The following is a 17870-nucleotide window of genomic DNA, read 5'->3' as shown; positions in this document are numbered from 1 at the left end:
CTTCATAGTGCTTCAAATGGGACATCTAGTAGTATGGCCTGCACGGTGTCCGAGTGGTTAGCACGCAGACCTCACAGCTCGGATACCTGAGTTCAATTCCACCATCTCTGTGTGGAGTTTGCATGTTCTCCGAGTGCATGCGTGGGTTTTCTCCGGGTACTCCGGTTTCCTCCCACATTCCAAAAAACATGCTAGGTTAATTAGCCACTCCAAATTGTCCATAGGTATGAATGTGAGTGTGAATGGTTGTTTGTCTATATGTGCCCTGGGATTGGCTGGCCACCAATCCAGGAAGACAGCTGGGATAGGCTCCAGCACCCCCGCGACCCTCGTGAGGATAAGCGGTAGAAAATAAATGAATGAATGAATTTCGTAGTGTGTAGTTTCATCATGACCTTTTTTTTCCAATAATGCTATTATAGGAAAATGCTATAATACTACAATAGGGAATGTACAGTGGGGACAGTTATTAAGACATTAAGAGGAGTGTAGAGATACTTGAGACTTGTAAAGTGGTCAACTCATATAATTGATAAGATTTTTATCAAATAACTTAATAAAATAGGTTCCTTTCTTTTGTTCTCTTAAGTCAGGGTTGCCCATTTATTTTCCAAAACGGCCAAATGCAAAAAAAATTCAAGAAAATGGTGGCAATATCCTTGTTTTTACTTTTAAAAAAAAAGAGTGACCTTAAAATCAAGGTACATACTGAACGGTGATTAAGGCGCAGCGTTACACCCCTACTAGGGATTATTATTCATAATATAGCCAAAGCCTTTTTGCCCCCGTTCAGACATGAAATAGAAATCTCCTGTGGCGAACTATATTTTTTAAAGTTGGACACCATTAAAAGCTTGCCTGAATTATACTTCCTTTTCATTCCCGCCTTCCATTCTTTCCTTGCTTTCTTTTTTTTTTCCATTCCTTCCTTCCAGCGTCTATTGCTTTTTCATTTTTCTTCTCGCTCTCATCCTATCTTTAGTCTTTCACAAACGCATCTACTTTTAATCGGGCTTTTAATTGGTGACTTTCTATGTTCTTGATAGCCAGCATCCAGCATTAGTCGCACCAAATCCCACGGGGGCTTCCTTCAATTCTTCCCCAGGTCTCTTTCATCTCTCCTTCCATTAGTAGGTGTTGATTGATCATCAGAGGCACAGCCAGCAGGCTCGCACCCATGCTGTGTCGCGGCCCACAATGACAACAACTGCTTGCCTGACTACAAAACCGGCCCGTGTGTGCGCGAGCATGTTGTGATGTGGGTGAGACAGACAGGAAGTAATGCAACGCTCCAAGAGGCAACTCTCCAGCTGCGTTAAAAGTCAAGCCGCTGCAGTTTTCTCGCACTCTGGGAGTGAATGTGTTTATAAACGAGTACATTTGACCTTGATCTAAAAGACATACACTCGCAAAGTGAGTCGGAGAAGTGGGTGACAAGGTGTTGACAGCATGGAGAGAGGGATGGGGATGATGGGAACATGATGGATGAGGTGACAAAAAGGGGGGGTCGGTAAGAAGAAGGGTAAATAAAGTCAAAGCATTTTTTTTTTCCCCTAAATATTCATTATTTTTTTATGTTAATGTAAATAAACTATAAAGCCATCTGGCTAAAACACACAGCGTCCATGCACATTCATTCATGCTGCGGTGGAATCGGTAAAGCGGAATGAAGAATTTTAATTAACAAAAGGCTTCACTTCTAGCATTTCATCAAAGGGCGACTCGTGTTTTATGTCATTCTATGACACAAGCGGTACAATTGGGTTACAATGTTTAGGAGTTGGGCGGCACGGCGGTCTAGTGGTTAGCGCGCAGACCTCACAGCTAGGAGACCAGGGTTCAATTCCACCCTCGGCCATCTCTGTGTGGAGTTTGCATGTTCTCCCCGTGCATGCGTGGGTTTTCTCCGGGTACTCCGGTTTCCTCCCACATTCCAAAAACATGCTAGGTTAATTGGCGACTCCAAATTGTCCATAGGTATGAATGTGAGTGGGAATGCCCGAAGACAGCTGGGATAGGCTCCAGCACTCCCGCGACCCTTGTGAGGATGAGCGGTATAAAATAAATGAATGAATGAATCTATTAGTGTGGAGTTTCATCATGACCTTTTTTTTCCAATAATGCTATTATAGGAAAATGCTATAATACTACAATAGGGAATGTACAGTGGGGACAGTTATTAAGATATTAAGAGGAGTATAGAGATACTTGAGACTTGTAAAGTGGTCAACTCATATAATTGATAAGATTTTTATCAAATAACTAAATAAAATAGGTTCCTTTCTTTTGTTCTCTTAAGTCAGATTTGCCCATTTATTTTCCAAAACATAGGTATGAATGTGAGTGGGAATGCCCGAAGACAGCTGGGATAGGCTCCAGCACTCCCGCGACCCTTGTGAGGATGAGCGGTATAAAATAAATGAATGAATGAATCTATTAGTGTGGAGTTTCATCATGACCTTTTTTTTCCAATAATGCTATTATAGGAAAATGCTATAATACTACAATAGGGAATGTACAGTGGGGACAGTTATTAAGATATTAAGAGGAGTATAGAGATACTTGAGACTTGTAAAGTGGTCAACTCATATAATTGATAAGATTTTTATCAAATAACTAAATAAAATAGGTTCCTTTCTTTTGTTCTCTTAAGTCAGATTTGCCCATTTATTTTCCAAAACATAGGTATGAATGTGAGTGGGAATGCCCGAAGACAGCTGGGATAGGCTCCAGCACTCCCGCAACCCTTGTGAGGATGAGCGGTATAAAATAAATAAATTTATGAATTATCTTCATTTGGGTTGCGGGTATGCTGGAGCCTATCCCAGCTGACTTTGGTACACCCTGGTCCGGTCGCAAGTCAATATAGACTATGTATATAATTATATATATATATATATATATATAATATAAAAATATAATAATATATAAAAAATAATAAAAAAATATAATATAAAAATATAATATATAATATTACTGGACGAGAGGCAGGGTACACTCTGGACTGGCGACCAGTCCAGAGTGTACCCTGCCTCTCGCCCGAAAACAGCTGGGATAGGCTCCAGCACCCCCCGCGACCCTCGTGAGGAAAAAGCGGTAGAAAATGAATGAATGAATGTTTAGGAGTTACGATGCACTGCAATATTTCTTAATACTGTGCGGTGGAAAAATATGTATTTGTGCGTCGCTACACTAAGAACGGATGTCTTTCTTTGCCCTTCATTTTGTCTCCCAAGTGCAACGCAGACTCTTCTAAACATAGTCCGTCAAAGAAAAGGAACGTGAAAAGTGAAATTTGGTATTATAAAATGCTCAGAAAGTTGGGAAAAAAACTGGAACAACAACTAAGCAGTGTAGTGGTCTCACTAACGTCCCTTCCAGTTTACAAGCCAGTCACTGGGATCAAGAAAAGGAAGTGTTGTGTTTTTTTTTTTTTATTAATTTTTCCACTCAATTTTTGTATTCTGTATTCTATATGGGGCTGCACGGTGGAAAGTGGTTAGTGCGCAGGCCTCACAGATAGGAGACCCGAGTTCAATTCCATCCTTGGCCATCTCTTTGAAGAGTTTGCATGTTCTTCCTGTGCGTTTCAGCACCTCGGCATGTTTCTTCCATAGAACAACGGCATGAACGAAGTGAGTCCTTCAGTCATACAGTCTCTTTGTCTCAGTGGGGGGAGGCAGGGCCGGTAGCATACACACAGAAGAGTGTAACGTAATGTGAAGTATATTATTCATTCATTCATTCATTTTCTACCGCTGGGGATGCTGGAGCCTATCCCAGCTGTCTTCGAACGAGCGGCGGGGTACACCCTGGACTGGTGGCCAGCCAATCACAGGGCACATATAGACAAACAACCATTCACACTCACATTCATACCTATGGACAATTTGGAGTGGCTAATTAACTTAACATGTTTTTGGAATGTGGGTGGAATCGAACTCGGGTCTCCTGCGCGCTAACCACTCGTCTGCCGCGCAGCCCTGCATTGCAATCATATTTCCCCAAATAATAGCAAGATAGAATATATGCCATTAAAGAAATAAATGAGGCATGCCAATAACTCTTAATTTTTCTTAATTTTTCTTTTTCTTAATTCAGATTTTTTCAAATGCAACACAGGTATCATTTGGATGAAGGCATAAATGCAATATGTCCCAACTATACGTCATCGAATCGGCATGATGTTAGTCACCGATGTAGGCAAAAGTTCTTCTTGTCATGCTAAAATTATTTTTTTTATATCACGTAGACATATCACAACATATCTGAATACATATTTGGAATTCTTTATATTTATATTTTAGTTCAATTAGCCCCACTTTAAGCAAAATATATGTAAAATTTGCTGAATATATTTTAGAAAAAAATTATTTTAATTGTACAAAATATTTAAGTTAATATTATATTTAGTTAATAATATTTAGTTATGTTATTTATGTTATTAATTAATTATCGTTATGTTATTAATGTTATTTTTTTTGTTATTAAAGGCTTTAGAATGGTGTTAGGTTGAGCCCGGAACAGAAAAATTCAACCATTTTCTATGGAAATATTTGTTTCTGAATAAGAAGGAGGTCAACCCAACTTCCCCAAATAGATTCCGTCCGACCTCCGAGACGTTATGCTCCGTGTTCCCGTTCTACCTTTTATATTATATTGGTTCCCTTACCGTGCACAGCATCTTATTTTTGGTACGGGTCCTGTCACCTGTCAATTTGTTGTGCTTTTAAGCACAGCAGCTGCAGCAGACAGACGGAGGATTGAACTTCACTCCTGACCCCTCGCTACTACCGCGAGAGCTACATCTCTTTCCGATCCACCTCCGGTATTTATCGTCTTTGCTTTCAGTGCTTTTTTTTTCCTGTCGTCCTTTTGACACAGCTGTTACTTTTTGTACCTGTTGATTGGATTTATATACTGTGCCTTTGCAGACAACCCAAGTACTTTACTCCGAAAGCCATTATTCATTCACTCCAGCGCTGCCCCGGGGTAATCTAGTTTCTATTTTTGTACGGTGCTCTATTTGATGCCCCTGTCGCCGTTTTGGAATTACTGTTTTTGTTTAGTACTTTGTATTCTTCTCCAACTATACGTGAGATATTGAAAAAAATATGACTTTTTTCTCATACTCTGCTTCTGTTGTCTGCATCCGGGGACCAACTGTACCAAATCATCACATTTTCTCCCTTTTGTCTCAGGTGCCAATCAGGTGCCAATCAGGTACTGATGATGCTAATGTCTTGGGGTGATATTTGACTCCGGTGTATAGATTGCGGCATATCATGAAGCTGGATTTTATATAAAGCAAACATCATTTGTGGAACAAATCAATTCATTAAAATGATTTTGCCAAATACTTTGACCCCCCCTGCTGAGGCGCTCTCTATATTTTAGGATGCCAGCGCATCTCTGACAGCCAGTCATTTCTGCTCTTCCTTAACGGTATAAAATGATGGATGCAGTCAAGGTTCTTCTGAGGCCGTGCAGATGAGACAGCAACATAATAATTCATGGGAGAGCCCATTAGAAGAAGACAGGAATACATTTTGAAGCATAGTCATTTGGATGTCAACACTATATGATTATTATTATTATTATGAATGTCTAAGAATAGTCTATTTTTAATAGCTAGATGGAAAAAAAAAAATATTTCCTAATTCCAGGGAGTCTTAATTAGGGATTGTGGCGCTGTCCACGCGAGTGTGGGATAAAAATGAGATCTCGCGAGATTGAAATGTGATGAGAAACGAATAACGATAAACAAACAAATGAATGACATGATAAAAGAAAATGAACTCTATCATTTTCCCAGCCTCCATACATAGCCGTGTGTGTGGTTTAGCGCCGAGATGCTTCATAGAACAGTGGCAGCCATCAAAAAAAAAAAAAAGTGAGACCTCTTGCCAGACATACAGTCACTTGAGGCGGGGCCTTTAGCATTCACACGCAGAGCAGCAAAGGAGCCTCGGAAGGAGAAATGCAATAATGTAGTAGAAATTAGGAGATAATGAGCAAGCTGAGCCAATCAACGCCATCAAGCAAGTATGCTGAATTTCTTTGATAGTGGTTGCAACATGAAAGGAAAAACGAACTTGCTCTCCTCAAAAATTAGTTACTTGACGCAGTTTTCCCATCTGGGAAAAAAAAAAAAAAGATTGCAGTCTTCGTCCTGACAGTCAACGTTCACTAAAACATTTCATCGACAAATTAAATACAAACGCAACAACGCAAAAATGGTGTGCATTCACACAAAGTCTAGTTTCCCCCCATTGAAAAAGAAATGCTGCTACAGTTCAAAAGCCAGCATTCCCGGAAAGGCTGCAAACATTTAACAAACAGTACACATTACCTATGAAAAAACACTTGAGATTAAAATGTATTCATAAAAAGAACTGTCTCATGGGCACCAGGCCTGAGAAGATCAGGAATTAATTAATTAATCACACAATAAATCAAATTAACTAGATCATTTTGTTGGTTATGTGCATGTGTGTCTATTTTTCTTGTGTCTCTAAACTCGTTTTCAGCACCTCGGCGTGTTTCTTCCATAGAACAACGGCATGAACGAAGTGAGTCCTTCAGTCATACAGTCTCTTTGTCTCAGCGGGGGGAGGCAGGGCCGGTAGCATACGCACAGAAGAGTGTAACATAGTGTAAAGTATATTATTCATTTGTTCATTTATTTTCTACCGCTTATCCTCACAAGGGTGGCTGGGGGTGCTGGAGTCTTTGGGGGAGAGGCGGGGTACACCCTGGACTGGTGGCCAGCCAATCACAGGGCAATAAAGTATATTAGTATATTGCAATTTTTTCAAATATTTTTTCATTGTACTTTCTTAAGCAAATACGACAACGGTGTCACCGATACTCCACACTCACAACCTGACTGGAAATAAGACAGGAAACAATCCACAAATTGCAGTAAAAGAGCAGAATGGGGTAATAGCACGACCGCCCAGGGGCCAGGAGGGGGAGGTGGGAAGGAACCATGGCAATATGAATGGCCTGTGACGGTGCCTCAGGAAACACATTAGCATCTCTCCTGTTTTTTTTAAGGATTATAAAATTGATCTCTGAAGGCCAAGGTGAGGTCCTCCTGGACTGAGCCCCAAATCTATGTAAATGTATGTACAGCGTGGGATGGCTCCTATTCGGCCTCCTACCGTTTTGCACATCCAGAATGTGATGCTTATCCAGGGTCCATCCTCCCATGTTGGAGGCGTCCATCTCATAGCCTTGTAACACCGCCGTTCTCTTCTCCCACAGGATCAGGTCCAGGCAGGACTCGTATTCAAAGCCCACGGACACTAAGGAGACACAGAGGTTAGGGGTAAGTTATTCAGCTAGGAATTTAATATTACAGTAAACCTCGGATATATCGGACTCGGATATATCGGAAATTCGCTCACAACGGACAGATAAAAAAGAAGCGATTTTTCTGTAATGCATTTCCAATAAAAATTCATTGCATATATCGGATTTTTTATAACGGATTTCGCCTATTTCGGACAAAATCTCCAGTCCCGTTCCAATGCATTTCCATGAAATTTCCCTGGCATATATGGGATGGCCGCATCGTTATGCTAATCTTGTTGATGTCACTGGCTATTGTCTTTCTCCTGGCTCCAGATTTAGGACAAATATAAAAGTGAGTGACGTCAATAATACTAGCACAGCAGTGAATGAGATCTTAACCTCACTATTGGAAATAACGTAGGCCTGACGGGCGTAACAGGGCCTAGCTTAATTAACAATTTGTTATGCTCAGAGTCCAATAAAGTTCAATTCTCATTACCTTACGTCTCTTTTCATTGCCCAGTCCAGGTACATTGGAAACATAGTCAAGGAAGTGCCTTTTTATAACGGATAAAATCCCATTTACGCATATACCGGATATAAATCCGATATATGCGTAAAACGGACATTTTACGGTATATGCATATAACAGATTTCGCTTATATCGGACAAAACCAGTGGGAACAATTGAATCCGATATATCCGAGGTTTACTGTAGTTCATTGTTATTGCAAAAAAAAAAATTATATATAACAACCCTTTTTGTGCTGTTTATGTTGTAGTCTCATATAAGTAAACAATTTGTGTCAAAAAGCTGTTTTTCTCAACTTTTTTAGTTGGGAAGTGGTATTTTAACGGATTTCGCTTATATCGGACAAAACCAGTGGGAACAATTGAATCCGATATATCCGAGGTTTACTGTATAATAATACGTATGAACTATTATTTCATGCGACTGTCAGTACTTCCAATAAGTGAGTGATTCAACCAAAGGTTAGAAAAGGCAACAAAAACCAGTAGAAAGACCACCTCCATTCGTCTGTTTTTATAAAATCCACTGACTCCTGATGTTGGCTCTCTAAGGCACTCCATTGCACACACACACACACACACACACACACACACACACACACACACACACACACACACACACACACACACACACACACACACGGTTTAATGAGGCTTCTGGTCAGACCTGTCTGCTGTCACTACGATGCTGTAATGTCAAGGGTGGGACACCCGCCAAATCAGTGTGCACGCTATCATACACTGACGCACACACAGCTGCAGAACTGAACAGTCATGTAGCCGACAGGACCCCCCCACAACCCCCCCAACCCAAATTCTATTGTGTGACAGTTGCAACATATTCGATTTAGAATAGTTATTTAGAGTTATTTAAAGGGAGTCTGACAGTAGGAAAAGTGAGGGGAGGCTACAAAAACATGGAGGAAGAAGAAATTCCATATGGGCAACATTTTGATAATTGTCGTCATAATTAGAGGGCATTAACCCTTTCAAATTGCGGCATTTTGAGGGGGCTAAAATGCCTGAAAAAGTCATACCCAAAGTAAATGTTACGCTGTCCTTGAACCATTTGGGGTTGAAGTACGGATTTGGGCTCTTTGAAAACTAACAAGCTGATTTTTTTCCCCTTCCAAGTAAGAATGAGTCTAAGTGCTGCTGACACTGAAAATGGGAATTTGAATACTCTGGGAATGAGTTTTTTTTTTAGGTTATATATTATATATATATATATTTATATATATATTTTTTTAGAAATGTTTGCCTTCAAAATAACTACTTTGGAAAAATGGACTGGAAGCCATAATGTATTTGTAACGTGATTTGTTACCTGGTAATACTTTACAAAAAGATACTCAAAATTACAGTCGCAACGGACCTGCCTAACCCTAACCACTACTCATTAGTTCTTCATTAGTTCTTCAGTAACTACAGTATTTTTGTGCACCTTACCAAATCATATTTAAAATTTCACAATGATACTACAAAATGTAGTATTCTCAAAAGTTACGATTCGGTGTTCCATAGGCGTTTCATCTGGAGACCCCTGGTCACACGAGGTCAGACTCCACTAACTCCAAAAAAAAAAAAAACCCTCCATGGCTTCCTGGCACTGCATCTTGCCATCATTGTTTATATAGTAAAGACATAAAATAAAACTTGAAACTTTAAAAGGCACAAAGTTGTGTCCACGACAAAGTCCACATTTTCCATTGCTATGGAGATGAGTTGATTTCCTTGCTTTTATGACAAATATCCACTAGCAAATCAGTATTTTCATAAATCTATTAGCTAGTTATTGCAATTAAAATTTAATGTAATGGGTCCGAGCGATGTACAGGAGAGGGGCTGCTATTTTAATTTACCTAACGAGGTTGGTCGGCACAGAAGACAGGCTAAACAGTTTTTGGGTGGAGTGAGGCGTTTCAGTAGCCTGGTGTGTCTAATTCATCCAGGCTAACTGAATTAATAATCAATAATATGTGGAAAATATGCATATAAGTGTGTCTTTATAGACTTCATGCTTATAAATATATCAAATAATTAAATTACAATTATAATTGTGTCCTGGAATGAAGTACTATATCAGTTGGAACTTGCTTAGGCACGCAAATAGGGGACGGCGGTACACCCCATCGTTGTCGTGACAATAGTTGACGGCAGTGGACAAAAACAAAATAAAATCAGTATTTTAGTGCATTGGTCTTTTTAAGTTTGTTTTTAATATTTATTCAAGCCAAAAAATTAAAGCAATATAGTGTGTCTCATGTCTCCCTTTGTCAACTATTACCAGTGCGATGAATAAAGAACCAACAGAAAATGAACACTATAAGAAATGCACTAAACATTTAAGACCATGACAAAACAGTCGTGAATCTTCTTAACGCTGAACCCAATGAGACCGTCTCGTCTACTAACTGCATAACTCACCACAAGGGCATGCCTGCGGGGTATTTTTTGCTTGACTCAGAGAGTGTCAGAGGGTTAACTGGCCCATTATGTCAGAGCCATTTCCCTTCCAATGTCTTCACTGTGGCTGGCCAGCCAATTTAGTGTATATCGTACATAAGTTACATTGATTAGAAGTTTTGTTTTTTAGGCATTCTTATTGTTGGGTCCTTTGTGTCGTTTCATATTCATACTGATATACCCTGCTGTCCTGTTTGTATCTAAGTGAAATAAGTATTGATCCCCAACCAACCAGCAAGTATTCTGCCTCCTCATAGACCCCCATCGACACACATTAGTCCTCTCTCTTCAGGAAAGTACTCAAATCTTAAGACACTGAAGGCACTGAGACACCATGAGCAAATCCAAAGAACTTCCAAAGGACCTCAGGGACAAGATTGACCATCGGTAAGAAGCTTTTACCTGGTAGGGCTAAGGATAATTGTGAGAAAAGTGAGAGACCAGCCCAGCATTACAAGGGAAGAAATGGTTAAAGATGTCAAGGGAGTTGGGAGCACAGTCAGCAAGAAAAAACATTAGGAACACACTTTGCTGTAATGGACTGAGATCCAGCAGTGCCTGCAAAGCCCCCCGTTCAAGAAGACACAGGTATTTATCTCAAGTCCGACAATCGACACCTGAATGACTCAGACAAAGCTGGAGGTCTTTGGCATCAAGTGGATTGGACTCGCTTAGAGACAGAGAAATGGCGAGTATGAGGCCAACAACACCACCCCTTCTGTCCAACATAGGAAGTAGAAACGTTCTGTTTTGGAATATTTCCCTGACTAAAATCCCTCCAACTACAAGTACTGTAATTTTCTGTGCTTCTGCTTCAGGATGTAATGACATGGATGAGTGATAACATCATGCTAACATCACGACACGTTTCTAGTAAGTTTGATCAAGTGTTGAATCACTAGAGCTTCCGTCCACTGTCACCAACGGGTTTCCGAGAGTCTGGACTGAATGGAGCTAAATGGCTAAGCAAGATTGACAAAGAGAGAGCGGGATAAAGAGGGAGGCTGACAAAGTGTGTGACAAAGAAATTATGAGGTTGTTCAATTGTGATGCTTGTCAAGATGATTTGGGTGGTTTTAATGATCAGGAAGAGGAGGAAGAGGAGGCTACTGTTTAACTAGTCATCGTACTGTGGCTGTTCGTCACTGTTTAACTAGTCATGTCAACGCACTGTTTGGAGAAAGTATTCATAATTTATGTTTGGAAGTTAAAAGAATCTTCCTGTGTCTATAGTTGTGAAATTAGGTACTTCTTATTTCTCTAACCTTATTCTTCCTGAATTTATTTACACTTTCTTTGTCTGTTAAAACAAAACCTAGCACAGGGGTGCTCACACTTTTTCAGCATGCGAGCTACTTTTAAAATGACCGAGTCAAAATGATCTACCCACTACAAAAATGCAAAACATCTATTTATTTTCAAATGTATTGAGGATTATTTGTACGTACAATGTATGTTGATGTACCTTACATAACCAAATGAGCCAATATTGCAAAACACACATAATTAACTATTAACATTTTTTGTAATTACCTGAGTTTACTTTGATGACTTGCACTGAATTGAACCAGCCAGGGATGCATAGTCCGGACAGTAGCTGCTGATAGCCAGCCTCAAGCACACTTCCAAATGTTTATCAGTCATGGATAATATCCGTATCACAATATCCGTATAATATTCCATATCCGTATGGAAGTGATATGTTTTTGCCTTTTTACTTGGTCCAGCTACTTCACTCATTTTAGTGACCATAAACTTTAGCGAGGGCTTAAAATCTCGCAATTCGCCGACTAGCTTAGCACTTTGCATCGTTGTTTACGCATGAGCGGTGACCTAAAGGTCAAAATTCAGTTGTCATCTGACTGGTTGTCCTGTATGTCAATCAAGTAACGGGGATGGATGATAGGCTGACATCGTAAGTTCTGCTGCACTTAGAGACGTTGTTTGATTTGATTGGTCGCCCGAAGGGCAACATTCAGTTGTCATCTGAATGGCTGCCCTGTATATCAATCAAGTGACGGCATTGATGCTGGGATGATATTTTTGTAATGTCACGCCGCGATCGACCAGCGATCGACCAGTACCACCTCCGCGATCGACCGGTAGCTCGCGATCGACTTAATGAGCACCCCTGCACTAGAGCTTCCGTCCACTATCACCAACAGGTTCCGAGAGTCTGGACTGAATGAAGAGGATAGCTCGAGCTTAATGGCTAAGCAAGATTGACAAAGAGAGAGCGGGATAAAGAGGGAGGCTGACAAAGTGTGTGACAAAGAAATTATGAGGTTGTTCAATTGTGATGCTTGTCAAGATGATTTGGGTGGTTTTAATGATCAGGAAGAGGAGGAAGAGGAGGCTACTGTTTAACTAGTCATCGTACTGTGACTGTTCGTCACTTTTTAACTAGTCATGTCAACGCACTGTTTGGAAAAAGTATTTATAATTTATGTTTGGAAGTATTTGAAAAATCTCCCTGTGTCTATAGTTGTGAAATTAAGTACTTCTTATTTCTCTAACCTTATTCTTCCTGAATTTATTTACACTTTCTTTGTCTGTTAAAACAAAACCTAGCATATAAATTATGGTATGTTCACATCTTTGGAAGGGGGTAAAATTAGCTCCAATGTCCAGAATCTACAAATGATTAAATGTGTTCTCCTTTTAAAGAATTTCCAGGGATGCAATTGTGAATCTTCGACAGTGTAGAATTATTTTTAATGCCAAAGCAAGAAATATTAGAGGCACACTAGAAAATATGAAAACAGAATAACCATGACACAACAAGCAGCCTTGTTATGGGCAGTACTGGCTCGTCGCTGAACATAATCCCAGGAAGTAAATCCTATTTTGGCAAAGGCCCCCGGCCAACTCGTATGGAGGCCCCTGCTGCTATTGACTGTCCATATTATTTGAACACGCCTTGAGTTGCAAAGCAGTGACCGACAGATTTGACATTTTCAACTGTGAGACATGGAAAGAAAGCTGGCATTCTTGTCAACACAGCACTACAGCATGTTTCTCTTTCCCTGTCATCTCCAGGAGTCATTTTCAAATGTCAGTTGACTTATTGGTCCGGCTATTATAAAGCATAAACCTGAAAACATCAGAATTAGTAAGACACTCACCGACTGCCTCTGATAGGCCATAAACACGTTGGCCAAAAGCGTCTGTCTTGTCCCAGATGAAAGTGTAAGAAAGATTTGGCTGGGCCGGGAACCATTTCTGGAAAAGACGTCCTACGACCGCAACCATAAGGTGAACCTGAAGGAAAAAAAGCATATTTTAGTATTCAATTCCACGCAATATGGTCTGACTATACGACACAAAAGAGTCGGCATCCCATTGATATAAATACTTCAAATCTCACCTTCATCAGGTTGAAAGGTACTGAAGACTGTGTCATGGTGACTTTGAGAACCGGTTTGTATCCTGCAGCTCTTGAGCTCAGGTAGATCAGGTTGAGATCACTGCCCGGTATTGAGGTTTCCTCTTGTAAAACCTGAAAGACAAAACGTGTTTTTAGCAAAATAGTAAAACAATAGTCGTTTCTCTGAGGTTTATAGCTTTAGCATGTGACTGCATTGCAATTGTTCGTACACGGTTACTTATATTTTAAACTTTGAACCCTCTAGCTTATGCAGCACTGTGGCCAATTTCACTTCAGAACTACTAATAATCATTTAAATACTGTACTGCTTGTGAGTCAGTGTAAAAACTATAGCTCTTTCTTTGGCAGGAGCCAATCACGAGCTATAGAGGGTCCTTACTATTAGCTTGTCTTGATCCCCCCCCCCAGAGGGGGCAGCTGAATGAACTATTGCAGTGCCCATGGCCAATGAAATGCTTTGCTGTGAAGAAATGCGTGATGGAAAGCTGTTAAAAATATTCTAAACTCGCATTGTTTTTTTGTATTGTATATTTCTTACCGACCTTTTGAGTGTTAAGTTACTGTGTGATGATATTCGAATTATTTCTCTGATGGCACAGTGAGTTATCTCATAGCTCATGATTGGCTCGTGTCAAATAAAGAGCGACCCGCCCCGGCATCTAAGTGTGTCTTTATAGACGTCATGCTTATAAATATATAAAATAATTAAATTAAAATTATAATTGTGTCCTGGAATGAAGTACTATATCAGTTGGAATTTGCTTAGGCACGCAAATAGGAGGCGGCGGTACACCCCATTGTTGTCGTGACAATAGTTGACGGCAGTGGACAAAAACAAAATAAAATCAGTATTTTAGTGCATTGGTCTTTTTAAGTTTGTTTTTAATATTTATTCAAGCCAAAAAATTAAAGCAATATAGTGTGTCTCATGTCTCCCTTTGTCAACTATTACCAGTGCGATGAATAAAGAACCAACAAGGGGTGAGGGGGCAGCTGAATGACCTATTGCAGTGCCCATGGCCAATGAAATGCTTTGCTGTGAAGAAATGCGTGATGGAAAGCTGTTAAAAATATTCTAAACTCGCATTGTTTTTTTTTGTATTGTATATTTCTTACCGACCTTTTGAGTGTTAAGTTACTGTGTGATGATATTAGAATTATTTCTTTGATGGCACAGTGAGTTATCTCATAGCTCATGATCGGCTCGTGTCAAATAAAGAGCGACCCGACCCTCGTGGACTCATACGCGCCACAATGTGCTATTTTATGAAGTGGAAATGTGTGACTCATAGCGGCTTATAAATGTACAAATCTGTTGTTCACTAGTAATATAATGGAAATATAATATATATATAATATAATATATATATATAATAATAATAATATATATATATATTTCCATACATATATTATTATTATAGAAAGCAATAGAAAACTCCCAAATAATCTCCCAAAAGTTAAAATAAATACATCTTAGCAAACACACTAATAAGACAAACCTAGTGTGTCACAGTGTCAATGATACAAGTTAAAGTACATTTGCGCTATAAAAAAAAATAAATTCTCAATGAACGATGCCATAAACATCCAGGACATAAATTAGCATGTATTAAAAAAAACATTGCAAATGCCTTGAATGTGTTCCACCTGGTCTGTGCTATAGCCACCATCATTTTATCGCAATTGTCTTTGGCTCCTTACGAGGTCAAATGAATAAATCAAACAGTCAGAGGTAAGCATGTTTTGTTAATTTATACTTGAAAATATGGTAAGCCTGTTGATAATGAAATCTGGCTGCACTTGAAGCATCCTTTCAAGTCATGTCTCTTAACAGCGGGCGAGAGTCGGCCTCACCTGTGCTAGATCTTTGAAGGCACGTTCAAGTACATATTTTATCAAGTGCACCTGCAGGTGAAGGACAAGCAGGAGGACTGCTTTGATTTACGTCAGGACACGCACAGCATATCGTAAATCCTTGACCTGTTGAGGATCAGGGTGACTTTGGTATCCGGTCCTTTAAATGTGATACTTTTTCACTGGACACTGAAAGACGCTGCTTTGCCAACAGGCGAAGGCGGGCCGGTGCTGAAGGCTCCCCACAGGGGTGACCAACTTTAAATCACTACAGAATAGCGGCAATGTGGAAGGTTTATCATGACATTGGCTGACTGGCACCGAAAGGAGGCCCACGCCGTTGCTAGATTTTGCAGCGAGTAGAACCAGCTTGTGTAAACTAGGGGTGCCCAAATTGGTAATGGTAATGGTTTAATTTCATTTGAACATGCATCAGATTCCAATTGAGTGCATCCCATAATCAGTTCCCAGTTCCACATGTCCAAAAGGAGTAGGAAGAAGCAAAGCTTATTAAATCCTACCCCTCCATCTGGTACTTTTACAATCACTAACTCTTACATTTGTTCACTTCCTGCTTTCCAAAATACAGTTTTTTTTTTTTTAGTTTTTTTTTTTTTAATAATGCACTTTGTACCGAAGTACTAGGTGATATGAGCATCCAATGCCATAATGGGTACCATAGTAAGTGTCAATATAGTGATATGTATAGCACATCATGACTGGTTCAAGACTCTTCATCCTTGTATTTAGCCAGTAGAACATTACAGAACATTACAGATAGTAATAGAAGTTGGATATGGAAATGCATGTCATAATGACTGACATTTTTTTTTCGAGTGACTACCTTTTCATTAAAATAAACAAACATTCAAACACAGGAATGTAATCTGTTTACACATTTTGGAAGTAACTCTGTCTCCGGTTCAACGATTTGTTGGGATTACGTTAAAAACTCTTTCCAAAAATGGACACTGTTGAAAACTCCATTGGGAACGTCTTCTATGTTTCAACCGTGCTATAGCCTTTTCATTAGCCAGTCCTTTAGTGTTCACTTCGGATCCATAGCATTTCATTTAAGACTGCCCTTTTCACTTCCTTCCTCTGTACTGGATCTGGGTCCTCCTAAGCTAAAAAGCAGATTCATTAGATTTGTGTTTGCATGACCTTAAAACCGAGGTATGTATGTACTGAATCATTCTTATGGCGTACCGATACCGAACCATGCTGTGGTTTGGTCATCTGCTGTCGTGGTAAAACAACATGACAACTCGGTAAAATATATTATACATATACTGTACATACTGTTGGTTTCATGCTTACCATCACGTTTGCAACCACAAACAGACCAGTGGAACATTTGTGTGTGTGTGCAGTGACATTGGACCATGATGAGAGCCTCCGTTGGCTACCCGGAGAAACGTGCTATTAGGCCTATGGACAATTACGGGCCGGGTCGGGCTCTAAGTGTGTGTGGGAATGTGCAATTAGTTTCCAAGAGAAACCACTCAACAGCCACACATTCTCAGCTGTTGCATCATTGATTGTGTTATTTGTCTTTGTCCCTGGTAGTCCAGAACAAAGCTTGAAATCGTTCAACCACCATAGGCCAAAGAGCTTGTCAAAAAGATTGTAGAACTGCACCAGACTGGAATGGACGGGATGGACTACGATACCGTCAGCAGGACACTTGATGACAAAGACACCACTATTGATGCAATATAATCAATCCATTGGCGTCACTCTAGAGCTCCATGCAACACTTCTCCTGGTAGAGGAAGAATGATTGTGGGAAAGATGTGGGACAAGCCCAGAATAATATGAGAGGAGCAGAAGCTTGATGCCAAGGGAGTTGGGAGCACAGTCACCAAGAAAAGCATTAGGAACTGTAATTTGCTGTAATGGATCGAGATCCTGGGGTGCCTTCAAGGTCCCCCTGCTCAAGAACACATGTACAGTATTTCTCTGTAGAGAAATGGTGAAAAACCATCCCGAGTGTCAAACATTGTAATATAGTATTCTGGTCACTAGGCGGCAGTAATGACACAAAACATTGACGAGACATGAGCGTACTCCAACATGTCCGGCATGATAGAAAAAAAAAAAAATTCTCCTCCCATTCCGTGTGGAAGTGGTAAAGGCTTTTGGCTTAAGTTTAGAAGAAATCATGTTGAAGCTAACTGGTTGGCGCTCTAGCTTGCTAGTTTGCTAGCTAGGGGCCGTCTCCAGTCCCTGCAGCATAAGGGTTGTGCAATGTGTAAACCCATAGTGTTTTTATTTCATGTCTATAATCTGTGTTTAGAAAGTCCTAAATATGTTTTATATGCTATAACTA

At 39.9% G+C, this 17870-nt stretch overlaps 1 protein-coding gene across 10 annotated transcripts in view; it reads right to left on the bottom strand.

The window, feature by feature from the left end:
- LOC131134245 (teneurin-3) overlaps window positions 1–17870 on the bottom strand; it is a 254858-nt gene that overhangs the window by 50882 nt on the left and 186106 nt on the right. For all 10 annotated transcript variants that reach the window (XM_058079310.1, XM_058079326.1, XM_058079334.1 and 7 more), the window contains 3 exons: window positions 13664–13795; window positions 13422–13557; window positions 7167–7310 (listed from right to left, as the gene is read on the bottom strand). In XM_058079310.1, coding sequence (XP_057935293.1) covers window positions 7167–7310; window positions 13422–13557; window positions 13664–13795 — 412 coding nt within the window. The remainder of the gene's footprint in view (window positions 1–7166; window positions 7311–13421; window positions 13558–13663; window positions 13796–17870) is intronic.

This window comes from Doryrhamphus excisus, chromosome 1 (assembly GCF_030265055.1).
Source record: "Doryrhamphus excisus isolate RoL2022-K1 chromosome 1, RoL_Dexc_1.0, whole genome shotgun sequence".
Classification (NCBI taxonomy): Eukaryota; Metazoa; Chordata; class Actinopteri; order Syngnathiformes; family Syngnathidae; genus Doryrhamphus; species Doryrhamphus excisus.
This window is presented reverse-complemented; position numbering and strand designations above follow the sequence as displayed.